General features: G+C 35.7%; 2 protein-coding genes across 48 annotated transcripts in view; one reads left to right on the top strand and one right to left on the bottom strand.

Annotated features, from left to right (window-relative positions):
• Positions 1 to 9,463, top strand: part of LOC125682941 (arf-GAP with GTPase, ANK repeat and PH domain-containing protein 1-like) — a 50,414-nt gene extending 40,951 nt beyond the window's left edge. For 31 of the 46 annotated variants that reach the window (XM_048923574.2, XM_048923573.2, XM_048923570.2 and 28 more), the window contains 12 exons: positions 268 to 351; positions 728 to 829; positions 1,431 to 1,593; positions 2,399 to 2,515; positions 2,840 to 2,974; positions 3,067 to 3,140; positions 4,648 to 4,813; positions 5,288 to 5,405; positions 5,985 to 6,089; positions 6,629 to 6,716; positions 6,944 to 7,111; positions 7,590 to 9,463. In XM_048923574.2, coding sequence (XP_048779531.2) covers positions 268 to 351; positions 728 to 829; positions 1,431 to 1,593; positions 2,399 to 2,515; positions 2,840 to 2,974; positions 3,067 to 3,140; positions 4,648 to 4,813; positions 5,288 to 5,405; positions 5,985 to 6,089; positions 6,629 to 6,716; positions 6,944 to 7,111; positions 7,590 to 7,790 — 1,521 coding nt within the window. In that variant the 3' untranslated portion in view covers positions 7,791 to 9,463. The remainder of the gene's footprint in view (positions 1 to 267; positions 352 to 727; positions 830 to 1,430; positions 1,594 to 2,398; positions 2,516 to 2,839; positions 2,975 to 3,066; positions 3,141 to 4,647; positions 4,814 to 5,287; positions 5,406 to 5,984; positions 6,090 to 6,628; positions 6,717 to 6,943; positions 7,112 to 7,589) is intronic. The other 15 variants (XM_056139916.1, XM_056139910.1, XM_056139908.1 and 12 more) reach the window with 3 other exon arrangements.
• On the bottom strand, positions 8,294 to 12,868 carry LOC125682943 (uncharacterized). 2 transcript variants are annotated; one of them, XR_008795863.1, is made up of 4 exons: positions 12,421 to 12,868; positions 10,859 to 10,963; positions 10,129 to 10,686; positions 8,294 to 10,052 (listed from the first exon to the last, which is right to left on the bottom strand). XR_008795863.1 is itself a non-coding variant. In XM_048923577.2 (3 exons), the coding sequence occupies exons 1-3, from the start codon at positions 12,451 to 12,453 to the stop codon at positions 10,516 to 10,518; spliced, it is 309 nt and encodes a 102-aa protein (XP_048779534.1). In that variant the 5' UTR covers positions 12,454 to 12,868; the 3' UTR covers positions 8,294 to 10,515. The 2 variants fall into 2 exon arrangements, 1 of the variants encoding a protein (XP_048779534.1); XM_048923577.2 differs by having other exon boundaries at positions 8,294 to 10,686.
• Between the last annotated feature and the right edge of the window lie 1,987 nt (positions 12,869 to 14,855).

Here is a 14,855-nt window from a genome sequence, read left to right as displayed (position 1 = left end):
AACAAAATCACTTTGGCTCAGTGAAGACATTGTCAATAGTTGAGCTCTAAAGAGGCCCCAGAGAGAATCTACTAATCATTATTTATTGTAGTTTCATTAATTTAATATACCAGAAATAGCATATATTTTGTAAATGTTTTTTTTAAATAATGATTTCTTTCAACTTTAGGTTAAGGCTTTCTACCACTTTATGTGTATTTATTCTAAGTCCTTGTGACAAAATAAATGGAGCAAAAGTAAGAAGAAGAATTTTGAAATCATTTTCAGCCTAAAAATAAAGAAGAGGAAAAGAAAGGGGCTTTGGCAGAAGCAGAAAAACTAGGCAGTGGGCGTGTGATCCCAATCAAACAGGTATGTTCTGAACTGGGCATGTAATCTTTAAAAATGTTATAACATGGGCAGTGGGCATGCCATTTCAAATGAACAGGTATGTTATAATGCGGGCAGTGGATAGGTAATCAAGCACATATGTTATAATGCGGGCAGTGAGCATAAGATCTCGATGAAACGGGTGTCGGCAGTGTTTGTAAAGGACTTGGTGGAACATAGGGTATAATCTGGTTCTCTCAGTGGTAAAACATTGGATATAATCTGGTTCTTTCAGTGGATGATAGGCAGCCCATTGTGCATTGTTTGTTGTTGATAGAATAATCAGTGATGTATAGTGATTTGGAATATTTGGAAGGGATTGAATAATCAGTGATGTATGTAATGGAATATTTTGAAGGGATACCTGTACAAGAAGAGTCATGGACTAAACAAGGAATGGAAGAAGAAATATGTCACACTGTTAGATGACGGGAGACTGACGTATCATCCTAGTTTACATGTAAGCTGTAAACCAATCAGGATAAAGACATTCTAACTGTAAACCAATCAGGATAAAGACATTCTAGATGTAAACCAATCAGGATAAAGACATTCTAGATGTAAACCAATCAGGATAAAGATATTCTAGATGTAAACCAATCAGGATAAAGATATTCTAGATGTAAACCAATCAGGATAAAGACATTCTAACTGTAAACCAATCAGGATAAAGACATTCTAGATGTAAACCAATCAGGATAAAGATATTCTAACTGAAAACTAATCAGGATAGAAATATTCTGATATCATTTTATTATCACCTCGGCACTCATTCAGTGCCACATTTTGTCTTATTTATTAAGGGGTTGATAATCATACGAGTAAATCTATGATTATTTAATGTTTTATAACTTCAGTAAAGTAGTATGTCTATCCATAATGATTTCATGTTTTATAATTCAGTAAAGTAGTATGTCTATCCATAATAATTTCATGTTTTATAATTCAGTAAAGTAGTATGTCTATCCATAATAATTTCATGTTTCATAATTCAGTAAAGTAGTATGTATATCCATAATAATTTCATGTTTTATAACTGTCTATGATCTATTTCTCTGTAGGATTACATGGATGATGTCCACGCAAAGGAAATTCATTTGATCCACACGACGGTAAAAATTCCTGGTCTTCGGCCACGAACAACCAAGACTGTTCCAAACTACCCAGCACAGCATCCCAACCAAGACGCTAAAGGTGAAAGTAAAACTAGCTTCTCCCTGAGTGGTGAGTGTCCAGCATGGACCTTTATAATGTCCTATATTAGGTTCATCACGGTGCTTACAGTGTCACATGACGCTTGGCTCAAAGTGAGGCTGTGGTCACATGGTGATGATGATGTGGCTGTGGTTGCTTATGAGGCTTGCTGTATGTAGTTGATTGGACATTGTCATGTGTAATTAACACGAATTTGTGTGGTTTTTGGAATGGTTGTTGTAAGTGTAGAATGTGCAGATGGAATCTAGATTAATTGGCATTTGATTTTAATTTTTTTCGTGTGTTGTTATGTAATACAAGTATATAGGTAATTTTAATTGTGTACGGGGAAAATATAATATGAATATATATGTACTGTACAAAAGAAAAGACTGGCTTCATCGGTCAAGCAAAAAACTCACTCCAGTCCTCAAAGTATCAAGTCCGCTCTATTTACTCAAAATTTTTGAAACTATGAGTGCCAGATTTTCACATTGTACAGCTATCACTTGTCTTTAGATCTGTGCATGTGATGTGTAACAGACCATACCAGAGTTGACAGGATTTTTTTCAGTACATTGTACATCTGAAGAGTCAAAGAACATACTTTTCACAAGAAATTATTCTCACAAGACTAATGTCAATTTATACACAAAAATCATGTATCTTAATTCAATTTTAACAAACCACTTTGTAATCATTCGAAATTAAATGAAATTATCTAGAATAGAGTAAGATATACAGAATAAAACTCTGGTATGGTCTTCTGTGTGTGGTGTAAGCTCCCATTTTGATTTTTGTTTTTGCATGTGGTGTCGTAATTGCACTGTTACAGGGAAAACAAGTAAAGATAAGGAAAATGTTCGTCTGACGGGATTCGACGTCATTCGGGAGCGTCACAACTCCAACTCTGAGGCTCCTTTCATTAATTCGGTAACAGGTCCTCAAGAAGGTGTGTTAGAGTTATCTTCTCCTGCCAGTCCAGTCTCAGAACAGCTAATCAGACAGACAACATTGAATCTTAATTACATTGTTATAAAGGAATTAAGTCACATTTTGAAACCCATTGTAATGACATCTAAAAAAAAATTCATTGTTAAAAAATATGTGATAAAAGACTTGAACATTGTGTAAACTATTTGATATCTGCATGATAAAATGAGAGAATCTTAAATTATTTCACTTCCAGAAATATGAGATGCATGTACATTGAGATCATTTTTTGTACTTTAACGTAATGGAACAAATGACCAGTAATCGAGATGTATATTAACAGGTGTTGCTAATGGTGATGGAATTCTGGCCAAACTAAATGGGAACAGTTTAGGGTCCAAAATAGAAACACCGAACGTCAAGAAACGGCATCGGAGAGCTAAGAGTGGTGGGCTCAAAAACGTGGGAGATGGAGATGGTGAGAGACCCCAGTACATCAGTCATATGTTACAGGCTGTCTCAGCCGTGTCAGCCATTTATATGAATATTTTGAATCCTTTTTAATTTCAGATTCTGATGGTTATGAGTTTATGATTGTCTCCTTGGAAAACAAACAATGGCATTTTGAAGCTGGAGATTCCCAGGTAAGATGTAGTCCCTCCCTCCAATATCTCTGGTTAAACTAGTCCCTCCAATATCTCTGGTTAAACTAGTCCCTCCAATTTCACTGGTTAAACTAGTCCCTCCAATATCTCTGGTTAAACTAGTACCTTCAATATCTCTGATTAAACTAGTCCCTCCAATATCACTGGTTAAACTAGTCCCTCCAATATCTTTGGTTAAATATTTCCAATAGGTATGTACGTGAAATTTATATACTGTATTAATATTCTGTAAACCAGCTTTTATTTATGTTTGAGAAACTTGAAACTTTCACAAGAACACCATCATGAATATTTCTTGCCACAAACCATTCCTATCGTGTCTCTGGTATTTGTTTAAGAAATCTCGGTCGTGAAATTTAGTCGCCTCATCCCTGGTCAATCATTGAATAAAGTCATCACAAACAAAAAATACATGTACACTTTCTATGCATGAAAAATTTGCCGTTAAGACAGTAAATAGGGTTCTCGTGAATAATTTTGTATTGAGAAATGTTATGTTCACAAAAATTTGGACTCCCTTAAAATCATGATTTTGTATGATATTAAAAATAAAGTCTTACAAAGTAGTAATGTTTTAAAAAGTAATTAACTACATTATATTAAAATATGGCAAGTTTCAGTGTTATTTAGGATACTTCAAAGTCAGGTTTGTCACTAGAAATTATTGAAGACGAGTCCCGGATTCATGGTTTATAAGCAGCTTGAGTCCCTTGAGTGCTTTTTACATAAGACAATTAAAATGGAAGCAGTACAAAACATATCAATTTTAAGATTTATTTTTAATCATTCACGACTTGGCCTCGGACAACTAATTGTCCACGCCAACAGAATTACTTCCCCAAATGTCCTATCATCACAACAACCCTATTCAATATTAAACAACATTTTAATCAAATTATTATTGTGATAAAATAGATATGTACTAGTTTTGCTTGCCGACGATCTGTAAAACCTACCAAAGTTTGCAAACTACGCTACTTTCAATTCCAATAAAACTGGCTGTTGGTAAGTTCATATTTAAATATAGATCCTGATTTGTAAAATAAATAAATACGAATTAAAAATAAATGTTCTTCATTTTGTATTGTCTCTAATTATCTTTTTAATATTACATTCTAATTTTCACCTAATTGACTGATGCTAAACAAACAAGTCGGATTGGGACACTGTGAATTCGGTGGTTATTATCTCGGTTCACGAGAGCGTACCATTTTAACTAGATTTTTTCCTACTATGAGTTTTGATTAGGCGTAATACACAATATCAGGGCTTCTAAGTAAAATTAGGATTTTTACTTCGCGTCTGTAACACGTCCGTGGGACTCGCCATATCAGACAAACTTGCGTCCCATATGAATTTTCTGCATCTAGGACGCAGATTCTTGCGTTAGTGACAACCCTGAAAGTGTTTTGTTGATAGGTCATTACTGATGACGTATTAGAGTAACTTTTGATTATTTATAATTACAATTGATCTCTTCAATTAGGAGAGGGATGAATGGATCAACGCAATAGAACAACAAATTTTAAACTCCCTCCAGGGAAATGAAATCAACAAGTCAAACAAGCGCACCACGTCTTCTGACCCCGCTGGGATGCAAGCAATTCGCACTGTCAGGGGAAATAACTCCTGTGCTGACTGTGGGGCACCAAGTATGTCAATCAATTCCACTGATTTGTAGATCTGATATTGAGGGTTATATGTAAAGTTTCTTATCAAATGTTCTGTGTTTGATGTGCATATTTGCTGCATTTTCAAAGTCTTTTAAAAGGAGGAATAACACACCAGAGAAATCTTAAATGGATGAAAAGTGGAGGATATATATAATATTTTGAAAATTTTCAAATTTACCATTGATGTATTTAGTTGAAAAATGCAGTTTTAATAAAAAGTAATTTTAAGAAAAAATTTAAATCCCCAGCACAAATTACAGATCAGCAGTTGACACTTTAACCTACTGAGTTACCCAGCTAGGCAATTAGATTCAAAAGGAATAAATATGTATTGCTGATATTTTTATTTTTCAAAAGGAAGTCGGCCTTTATGACAATGCATTATTCCTCCTTAAACAACAGGATTTGTACATACATGGATGTGATTTTATCTTTGGTGATTGTCTATTACAGATCCAGACTGGGCCAGTATAAATCTAGGAACAATAGTTTGTATCGAGTGCTCAGGAATACATAGAAACTTAGGGACGCACCTGTCACGAGTACGGTCGCTAGACCTAGACGAATGGCCGTAAGTACCAACAAAAAGTCTGTCCTTCCATATTTTGTTCACTGGACATGATAGTTACATACACCCATTTGTCACAAGTACGGTCGCTAGAATTAGACGAATGGCCATAAATACCGACAAAGGTTTGTGCACTGAACCTGATAGTTTATACACACACACTATTCTTACTAATACTTTAATAGTACATAGTACTTTGTTTGGTATGTAAGACTGTTGTTACATCAGATCTATTTATAAACTGAATCCTTGCTGCTAGAAGTGAGTATCTTCAGAAATCAATGGTTTTCCACTCCATTTTATATTATGCATCTAGCAGATGCATTGAATTTTAACTTTAAAATCTAACAAACTGTTGATATATTATGTCACTGAAATTGGAATGCAATGGTTTTCTGGTAACTCGTGAAATTTTTTTACTAGAATGGTGTTAAACTTTATAGACATATTAATATAATTGGGAGACAAGCCTTATTGATTTTCATGTTAAAATATTACCAAGTTTCCTTAACATAAATTTCATTTGACGAAGAGGAAGGCATATATTTTTTTTTTTACAAACATGTCTTGTTATTTGTACAGGCCAGACTTAGTAAGAGTGATGATGTCCATAGGAAATGGAGTAGCAAATAGTGTGTGGGAACATAGCATAAAGAACAGATCAAAACCCAGTCCAACTTCTCCTAGGTAAGGATAAACCGGTTCATACTAACCAGAACAAAGAACAAATGAAACCCCATCCTAATCTCTTTTTGGTATGGCTAAATTGGTTTATACCAAACATGAACATAAAAGCACCCCTTACACCCTCCCTTCCCAGCTTTTCTAGCTTAGGCCAAAATAAAATATTTGTGTGTTTCTGGTTTCACAACCCTAACTATGTTTTTGCTGCCGACTCTAAATATTTTATTGATGATATAGATAAATGAAATAGATATTTGGAATTCTCATACTGGGATTTTTTTTTCACTTACGAGTTTCTTTTATTTACATTTTGACTACTACTGATCTTCAAATGTTTGAAAAGTAATTTTAATGTATATAGACCTGTATTTAATGCGTATCAAAAAGTTGGATTTTGAATAAAATGCTTTAATACAATAAAATATTTTACCTACCTACCCTACCTAATTTTGGGGGAAATGAAATACGAAACACACATATATCTTATTTTGGCCTTCTACTGAATTTCTGTAGACTTAACTCGACTGTTATATTTATCACAGGGATGAAAAGGAGAAGTGGATACGAGGGAAATACGAAACAAAAGAATTTCTGCCTCCTCCCCCTTACCTAGACATAGCTCTAAATCAGGTAACGACAAAATTAAAGGATCTATCTGCTCTCCCTGAATGATTGATTTATAAGACATCGTCCATGATATTGAATATAGGATGAATAATTGTAATACTTTCTGATTTATAAGACATCGTCCATGATATTGAATATAGGATGAATAATTGTAATACTTTCTGATTTATAAGACATCGTCCATGATATTGAATATAGGATGAATAATAGTAATACTTTCTGGTTTACAGCAATTAATAGATGCATTAGTGCGTGAAGACATTAGGAATATTATATTAGTGCTTGGTCACAGTCGTGCCGATGATATAAATTGTCCGTACAGTAAGGATGACGGCCGTACGGCGCTCCACATCGCAGCTGCCCTCGGAAACGTGGTCTACGTACAGCTCCTACTGTGGGTAAGTTGTCAACATCAATATCTGTGTTGGTTGATTCACTCTTTTGTCAACATCAGTGTCTGTGTTGGTTGATTCCCTCTTTTGTCAACATCAATGTCTGTGTTTTTTCCCTTATCATTTCCATATGCAATCAAACTTTTGTCGAGTCATTTGAATTAAGAGAGTCATAAATCAATCCATGCATTCACAGTACTGGTGAAGCTGATCGGGCAGAAATTGCCCCATGCTGCCGTTGCATTTATCTGTCAACAACATGAACAAACTGGGCAGTTATTATTCAATTTATAATTTTAACTTATTTACTGTCAATATTGTCCTTGTTCTTAATACCTTTAATACAAATGAAGGTTTGTTGACTTGATCTGAGAGTGTCTGTGGAAGAGCAATAAAGACAAATAAAATGCAACGGTTCACCTTAATTCAAAATTTATAAATTGCTACTATGAATGTGGATGTTTGATAGCTTTCACTTTTACAGTACAATGCCAATGTAAAGGTGGTGGATCATGAGGGACGGAATGCGTTATGGTATGCAAAAAGTTCTGGTTCTAATGAGTGTGTGGAACTTCTAATGAACAATGGCTGCCCGGAACACCCCACATTACCACGGCGACGAGGAAGCAGTGCTCAAGCCGGCAAAAATGACGTCTTTGAAAAATTACCCGCCAGTGTTATTTAACTGTAACCATGGTTACTATGTGATTTATTGGGTATACTACTGCCATTGTCAACCATAGTCGTGCCGTTCATTGGGAACTAGAGATGAAAATTCGTAACAAGTGTGAAATCCATGTTTAGTAGTACACAAATGGCTCAAATTTTCTTCAAGACATACAGAATTGATATTACATTGAGAAAAGGATTGAAGAGCAAGTTTTCTCTATTTTTTATGCAATATTGATGCCTGTTTAAAACGAATCTCAAAGATAAAGAAATAATTGAGTTGATGAGAAGTTCAGTATTGGTTGTCGCGACATTTTGTGATATGAATCAATGATTTTAAAACCTTAGAAATTCCCCGCTCCACCGTGACCTAATTAATATAAAAGCTGTCTTTAGTAAGTCAATATATCAATGTATTTACTGCAATACATATATTTTATTTATAGAAATATATCAAAGACGTTGTCGATATTTATTGAACGATTGTGAGTTATTGTGCAAGACCTATGCCTGTCTGTGTGATGTTGCGGGGCTTTGATCAGAGGAATTTGAAGGTTGAGAACATCCCCTTTTTAAGCATATTAGAATGTTAACTTTTTTGTAACAGTATTTATATCTTTAACAATTTATTTTTCTTTCAATTTTTACATAGGTTGATATGCCAATACTTGTGTGTGGATGAGATTTGATATCAGTATTTAAATTATGAACACAATCTGTATAGGTCAAGTCTAATCTTCTCTGTTTATGTGCCTTTGTAAGGAAAGCATCGTATTCTTTTAATGAGAGTGTTATTGTTACTTCTTAGGTCTTCTTCTGATCTTCTTAATGTTTGAATCATTGTCTCTGAGATGTTTTGTCAGGTTGTGATAGACTGATATTCAGTAATGTATCAAAGAAAACAAAGAAAAAAAGAAGAATTTACAAATAAGCTCAGATATGGCTCCCTAGTTATAAAAGAACATATCGGTGTGTCTATACTCTAGTGTAAGCTGTCAAACATTACAAATTTTGTACATAGGCTGATCATTTGTCCTAGGAATCTTGTAATCTGATATCAATGGCCGTTTCGGCAATTATGTGCAATATGACCCGACTTCTGGTGGCATTACTCAGCATTTTATGTCTGCATTTCACAAGGTGTCCACTCATCATTTTCTGCATATCGTCAAAAAATGTCAAGCTGGTTCAAATCTCAAAGTTGTTTTCCATCACAGTCCTGTGATCTTGGTCTTCGTATTCAAATGTTCCACACAAATTTTGGACCAGTTTTTAATCCTTGTAGTGAAATGTATGTAAACCCAATGATGAATTTGTGTGTGAAATTTAATGCTTTTTGATTAAAAACGGCAACAATTTGTCAACTACATGTATATGTAAGACTTTGCCCCTTCTTCATAGAATTTTTAGCAACATGTACAGTATTTGCAAAACGGTCACTTCAAAGCATTTTGTATTCAGAAACTGCATTAGTAATTAAATGTCTCCTTCTGTTAGTTGATCAAATGAAGAAGTCTTGCCGCTGTATCGTGCTAAATACTCCACAGCTTGTAATTGTGCTTAGTCCCATCCACCATTGAACAGCTCGAGTGAGTGTGTGTGTGTGTGTCTCTGAGTGTGAATGTCTCATTGGTAGGTTTCATGTGTATTAGTGAACAGAAGTCACAGAATTAAAGAAATGGAAATCTCCACAGACTCTTGTTTTTTATTTGAATGGCGGCCTTCATTGACACAACTAAAAGTTGACACCCATACAGTACGTGTATTTATGTAGCGTATTTAAAATTTGGCGTAGTCGGAGCTGATGCTCCATTTCGGCATGATCATGGTGAAGCACTTCTATGTACGAGAATGGGTAAATAGAGAAATTCATAGCGCAACTAGAAATTAGCAATCTTGCTTCACCACCAAACAATCTCACTATTAAGGAGAACAATAATAGGCATTATTACTGTTCGATCCTGTTCATGTAATGTTTTTTGCATTAATCAAATATTTCTTACACACACAATTTCACTAAGATATGTGTACACACAGTACAATGAAGTATAACTCCCATGGACTTAACTGTTTCAAGATAATGTACATGTTGGTGTTTTGCATTGGAGGCTATGAAGAAGTATCTATATAAGGACAAAATGAGAGATGTAACTCTACTCCAGTACTTTATGAAAAATTGAAGAATATTTCTATATTGGAAGTTTACTGTAACAAAATAAGAATATTTCTATATTGAAGTTTACTGTAACAAAATAAGAATATTCTATATTGAAGTTTACTGTAACAAAATAAGAATATTTCTATATTGGAAGTTTACTGTAACAAAATAAGAATATTTCTATATTGAAGTTTACTGTAATAAAATAAGAATATTTCTATATTGAAGTTCACTGTAACAAAATAAGAATATTCTATATTGAAGTTTACTGTAACAAAATAAGAATATTCTATATTGAAGTTTACTGTAACAAAATAAGAATATTTCTATATTGGAAGTTTACTGTAACAAAATAAGAATATTTCTATATTGAAGTTTACTGTATCAAAATAAGAATATTCTATATTGAAGTTTACTGTAACAAAATGTGAAGATACAATAACGGGTGCACAACAAATGAAAGTTATTTACAGATGAAAGCTGCTTTGGTACCCTGTTGCGCAATAATTAATGCACTAATAATAATGATATCACGTTGCTTTGGAAAATGTAGATCCTACCGAGCCTAATTAAATTACAGAATTTATTTCTTCTTTTTCTTTTTCCCGGACTTCTTCCCACTCTTTGGTTTCGTACTTTTGGCACTTTTTGCGGAGCGCCCCCTGGTGGCTGGTGCTGATTTGCTGCGCTTTTTGTCCCCTTCTTCAGACTTTGGTCTAGGTACGTATTCCACTCTTTGACCTTGACACCGAGGCTATGAAAGGGAATATAGTAACATGGTTTATCCGCTTCAAATTGATAATGAGATATAAATCTTATCAACTTATCTGGTTGTACACGCGGCATTTATCTAGCAGTAGGGAACACTTAAACTTTATTATCAAATCATTTACGATTAAATATTGTTTAAACTAAGTAAAACATACCTGGTTGCACACACGGCATTTGGTTGGTTCTTTCATCTCGCCGGTAAAGTCGCCTTTCAGACATTCCTTACAATAGCGTGTTCCGCACCATTTGCACATGTATGTCTAGGTAATCAAAGAAATCATGTTTATCAGTTTATAATGATTTAGATACGTAATCAAAAAATCATAAGTTTATGTATGTCAGAGGCGGATCCAGCACCGGGGGGGGGGAACCACCCACCCCAACCCATATGATTCATTTTTTATTCAAATATGTGTATGTCTAAAACCACTAAGTTTTACATGTGTTATTTTGTCATAACTTCGCTGCTGGTCCCCCTTCAGGGGCGGATCCAGAAATTGCGGGGAGGGGGGAGGCAACTTTATGTGGCTGGTGGGGGCCCATGGGTCAAAGCTCCTGGATTTTACAGATTTTATAGGGCTTAAAATATGCCTTCTATATTGTCATTATAACTTTTCTGTCATTTTTAATATTGATTGATTGAATATTGTTTAACGTCCCTATCGAGACTCGCTCATATGGAGACGTCACCACTGCCGGTGAAGGGCTGCAAAATTTAGGCAATGGCCATTGAGCGGGGGGGGGGGGGGGGTCTTTATCGTGCCACATCTGCCGTGACACGGGACCTCGGTTTTTGCGGTCTCATCCGAAGGACCGCCCCATTTAGTCGCCTCTTGCGACAGGCAAGGGGTACTAAGGACCTATTCTAACCCGGATCCCCACGGGATTCATTTTTGATAAGGTGAAATTAATAAAATGACGCAAATTTTAAGGGTTTGGGGGAAAATGTGGAAGTAATTCATTAAATCAAAAGATTTTGTCATTTATTTCTTCGAGAATGGAAGAAATTTTCTAAACAAGAGACCACGATTTAAACTTAAATTTGAAAATTTTAGGGGGAGGGGCTGCCCCCCCCCCCTTCCAAATCCGCCACTGAGGGCTTCGTCTTGGACCTACTGGGAACTTTAATACCGTCTCCAACCTTTTACTGCATCACTCCCCGTTAAGAAATTTAAGGGTCCGTCACTGTATGTCTAGTCTAGGTTACAATCAAGAAAATTGGAGATTTATTAATCGGTACAATTTTCAATTTTGTGGAAATTGCTACACATCGTGATCGATTTTAAATTACAATCCTTTCAAGAGTTTCAATCTCAGTGACCTTGTAAGATTACAGGTCGATGTACATTTGTTCGTGTATCGATTGTGTTAAAGTACATCATAACAAATATATATTGACCGACCAATGTATATTTGAACTGGGATTTCTGGCTTCTAGTGTAGAGTTAGCGATGTTCGTAACTACCATCTCCGATATATATATATATATATATATATATATATATATATATATATATATATATATAACTATATATATATAACATGCTTCTGATATCATATTGTACATACTTTTGATGTGATATTATATTACGTGCTTTGATACAGCCATCAAAAAAAATATATAAGATTCATTTCTCAAGTATTGCATTTAGACAGTAGAAATTTGGGCAAATCTAAACAGAGGGGGGAAAACCTGAATAGACAACAAACAACTTACTGTGTTGGGAAGAGCACATCCCCACCGGCACATTGTGATGGTATTATGTAAGCTCGCAGACAAAAACAGGCAGGTTGTATTTCACCGAATTTAAATGTCAACGAAATGACAGAGTTCAGAAGAAAAAAAATCACATCATAATCGGATTCCAGTTTGTTAAACAGGAAAAATAAATATGAACGGACTTAACAACCCCAAGATGGCGGCGTAAATCTGTAGTCTCCAGGGACCAAGATATTGATCGAAAATTAAATATATATCTCTCGCTAATATCACCCGCTATCCATCAAAACGTCTTCCAGTCTCGGCCATCACCTTGTCGTGTTCGAGTGTTCGGTTCGATAGCGCTGGGTCTATCTACAAACACTTAACAACGCCAGTTTTTAAATCCGTGTAATTTCCCCCGACTTTTCGCTTACATATATCATTTCCCACTGTGTTAGAATTTAATTCAATTTTTAAATATTGATGTATTTGACACGCTATATGTGTTCTTTCTGACGTGCCTTTATTGGAGTTGTTGAAATAAGACCTTTAATTTCCTACTCTTCCTTTAAGACGCCGATAATTGAATTGCAGCAATGAAAGATTTGATAGTGCTAATTCACTCATTTTAAGAGACATATCTATGTAATTCAAACAAGCTTTTTCGTTCCCACGTCCTTCAGAATTAGTGGGGTGAAACAACAAGAGGTGGTAAATACCTCTCGAAATTGTTAAATCGCAGAGGAGGAAGTGGTGGATTCAGAGTTGGAAACTTCACCCAGATATTTTGTGACATGGGAGAAAATGAGACTGTTAAATATTGGTTCTGATAGTGATATTGCATGTTAACAAAAAAGGTTGTGATAACAACACTTGATTAATCTCATAACATAGATTTTAATCATTTTATACAATCAAACATACCAAAAGACCCCAATATCCCAGGACCTAGTGTATCACACGTCTACAGCCCCCAATATTCTAGGACCTAGTCTATCTCACGTCTACAGCCCCTAATATTCCAGGACCCAGTGTATCACAGGTCTACAGCCCCCAGTATTCCAGGACCCAGTGTATCACAGGTCTACAGCCCCCAGTATTCCAGGAACCAGTGTATCTTATGTTTACAGCCCCCAATATTCCAGAACCTATAGTGTACCACAGGTCAACATTCCCCAATATTCCAGGACCTAGTCTATCTCACGTCTACAGCCCCCACTTTTCGAGGTCCTAGTGTATCACAGGTCTAAAACTCCAATATTCCAGGACCTAGTATATCAGTAACTTCGTACAGGATCTCTCTCATTCATATGTCGATTCGATATATCCCTGTGAACTCGAAATAAAAAACGCCACAGTCATCCACTTCTGCTTCATTCTTAGATATTTTATTGAAAATGGATAGGCAAACTATAACAACTCCACTTTACGATTAACGAGATTTCAGCTTCCCATATTTATGTAGCAATATTCCATCACCACCTGCATATAGTGTTTATATCTTCAACTGATTCGATACACAAGAGCTTGTTCTGCGCAAGATCAGTATTTAAATTGAGGCAGGCTACTGACAAACAAGTTGATGGTACAGGGGTTTCAACAGTCTCATTTGAAGTAAGCTTTTCGCAAATTCTATGGTCGTTATAACGATCTACTTTGCCAATACAACCTACCATTGGATCAAATGCTGTCCAACTTGTTTCATACCAATTGTTAGGCCATTCTTGGCACACTAATTTTGACTATGGATAACTCCGTTTACTTGATTAAGATATAGGGCCCACGGCGGGTGTGACCGGTCAACAGGGGATGCTTGCTCCTCCTGGGCACCTAATCTCACCTCTGATGTGTCCAGGGGCCGGTCCGTGTTTGCCCAACTCTCCATTCTGTATTGCTTGTAGGAGTTATGAGATTGATTGCTGTTCATTACCTTCACCTTTCAGTAACTTTGTACAGGAACTGTCTCAGTAACTTTTTTGTACAGGAACTCAGTCTCAGCAACTTTGTACAGGAACTCTCCGAGTCTCAGTAACTTTGTACAGGAACTCTGTATCTTTGTACAGGAACTCTCAAGAGTTTCAGTAACTTTGTACAGGAACTCTCCGAGTCTCAGTAACTTTGTACAGGAACTCTCCGAGTCTCAGTAACTTTGTACAGGAACTCTCAAGTCTCAGTAACTTTGTACAGGAACTCTCAGAGTCTCAGTAACTTTGTACAGGAACTATCTGAGTCTCAGTAACATTGTACAGGAACTCTCAGAGTCTCAGTAACATTGTACAGGAACTCTCCAAGTCTCAGTAACATTGTACAGGAACTCTCCGAGTCTCAGTAACTTTGTACAGGAACTCTTCGAGTCTCAGTAACTTTGTACAGGAACTCTTCGAGTCTCAGAAACTTTGTACAGGAACTCTCTGAGTCTCAGTACCTATGGTGATAACACTAAATCAAAG

This window comes from Ostrea edulis, chromosome 6 (genome assembly GCF_947568905.1).
Source record: "Ostrea edulis chromosome 6, xbOstEdul1.1, whole genome shotgun sequence".
NCBI lineage: Eukaryota > Metazoa > Mollusca > Bivalvia > Ostreida > Ostreidae > Ostrea > Ostrea edulis.
The sequence above is the reverse complement of the archived record's forward strand: the minus strand, read 5'-3'. Positions and strand labels throughout refer to the sequence as shown.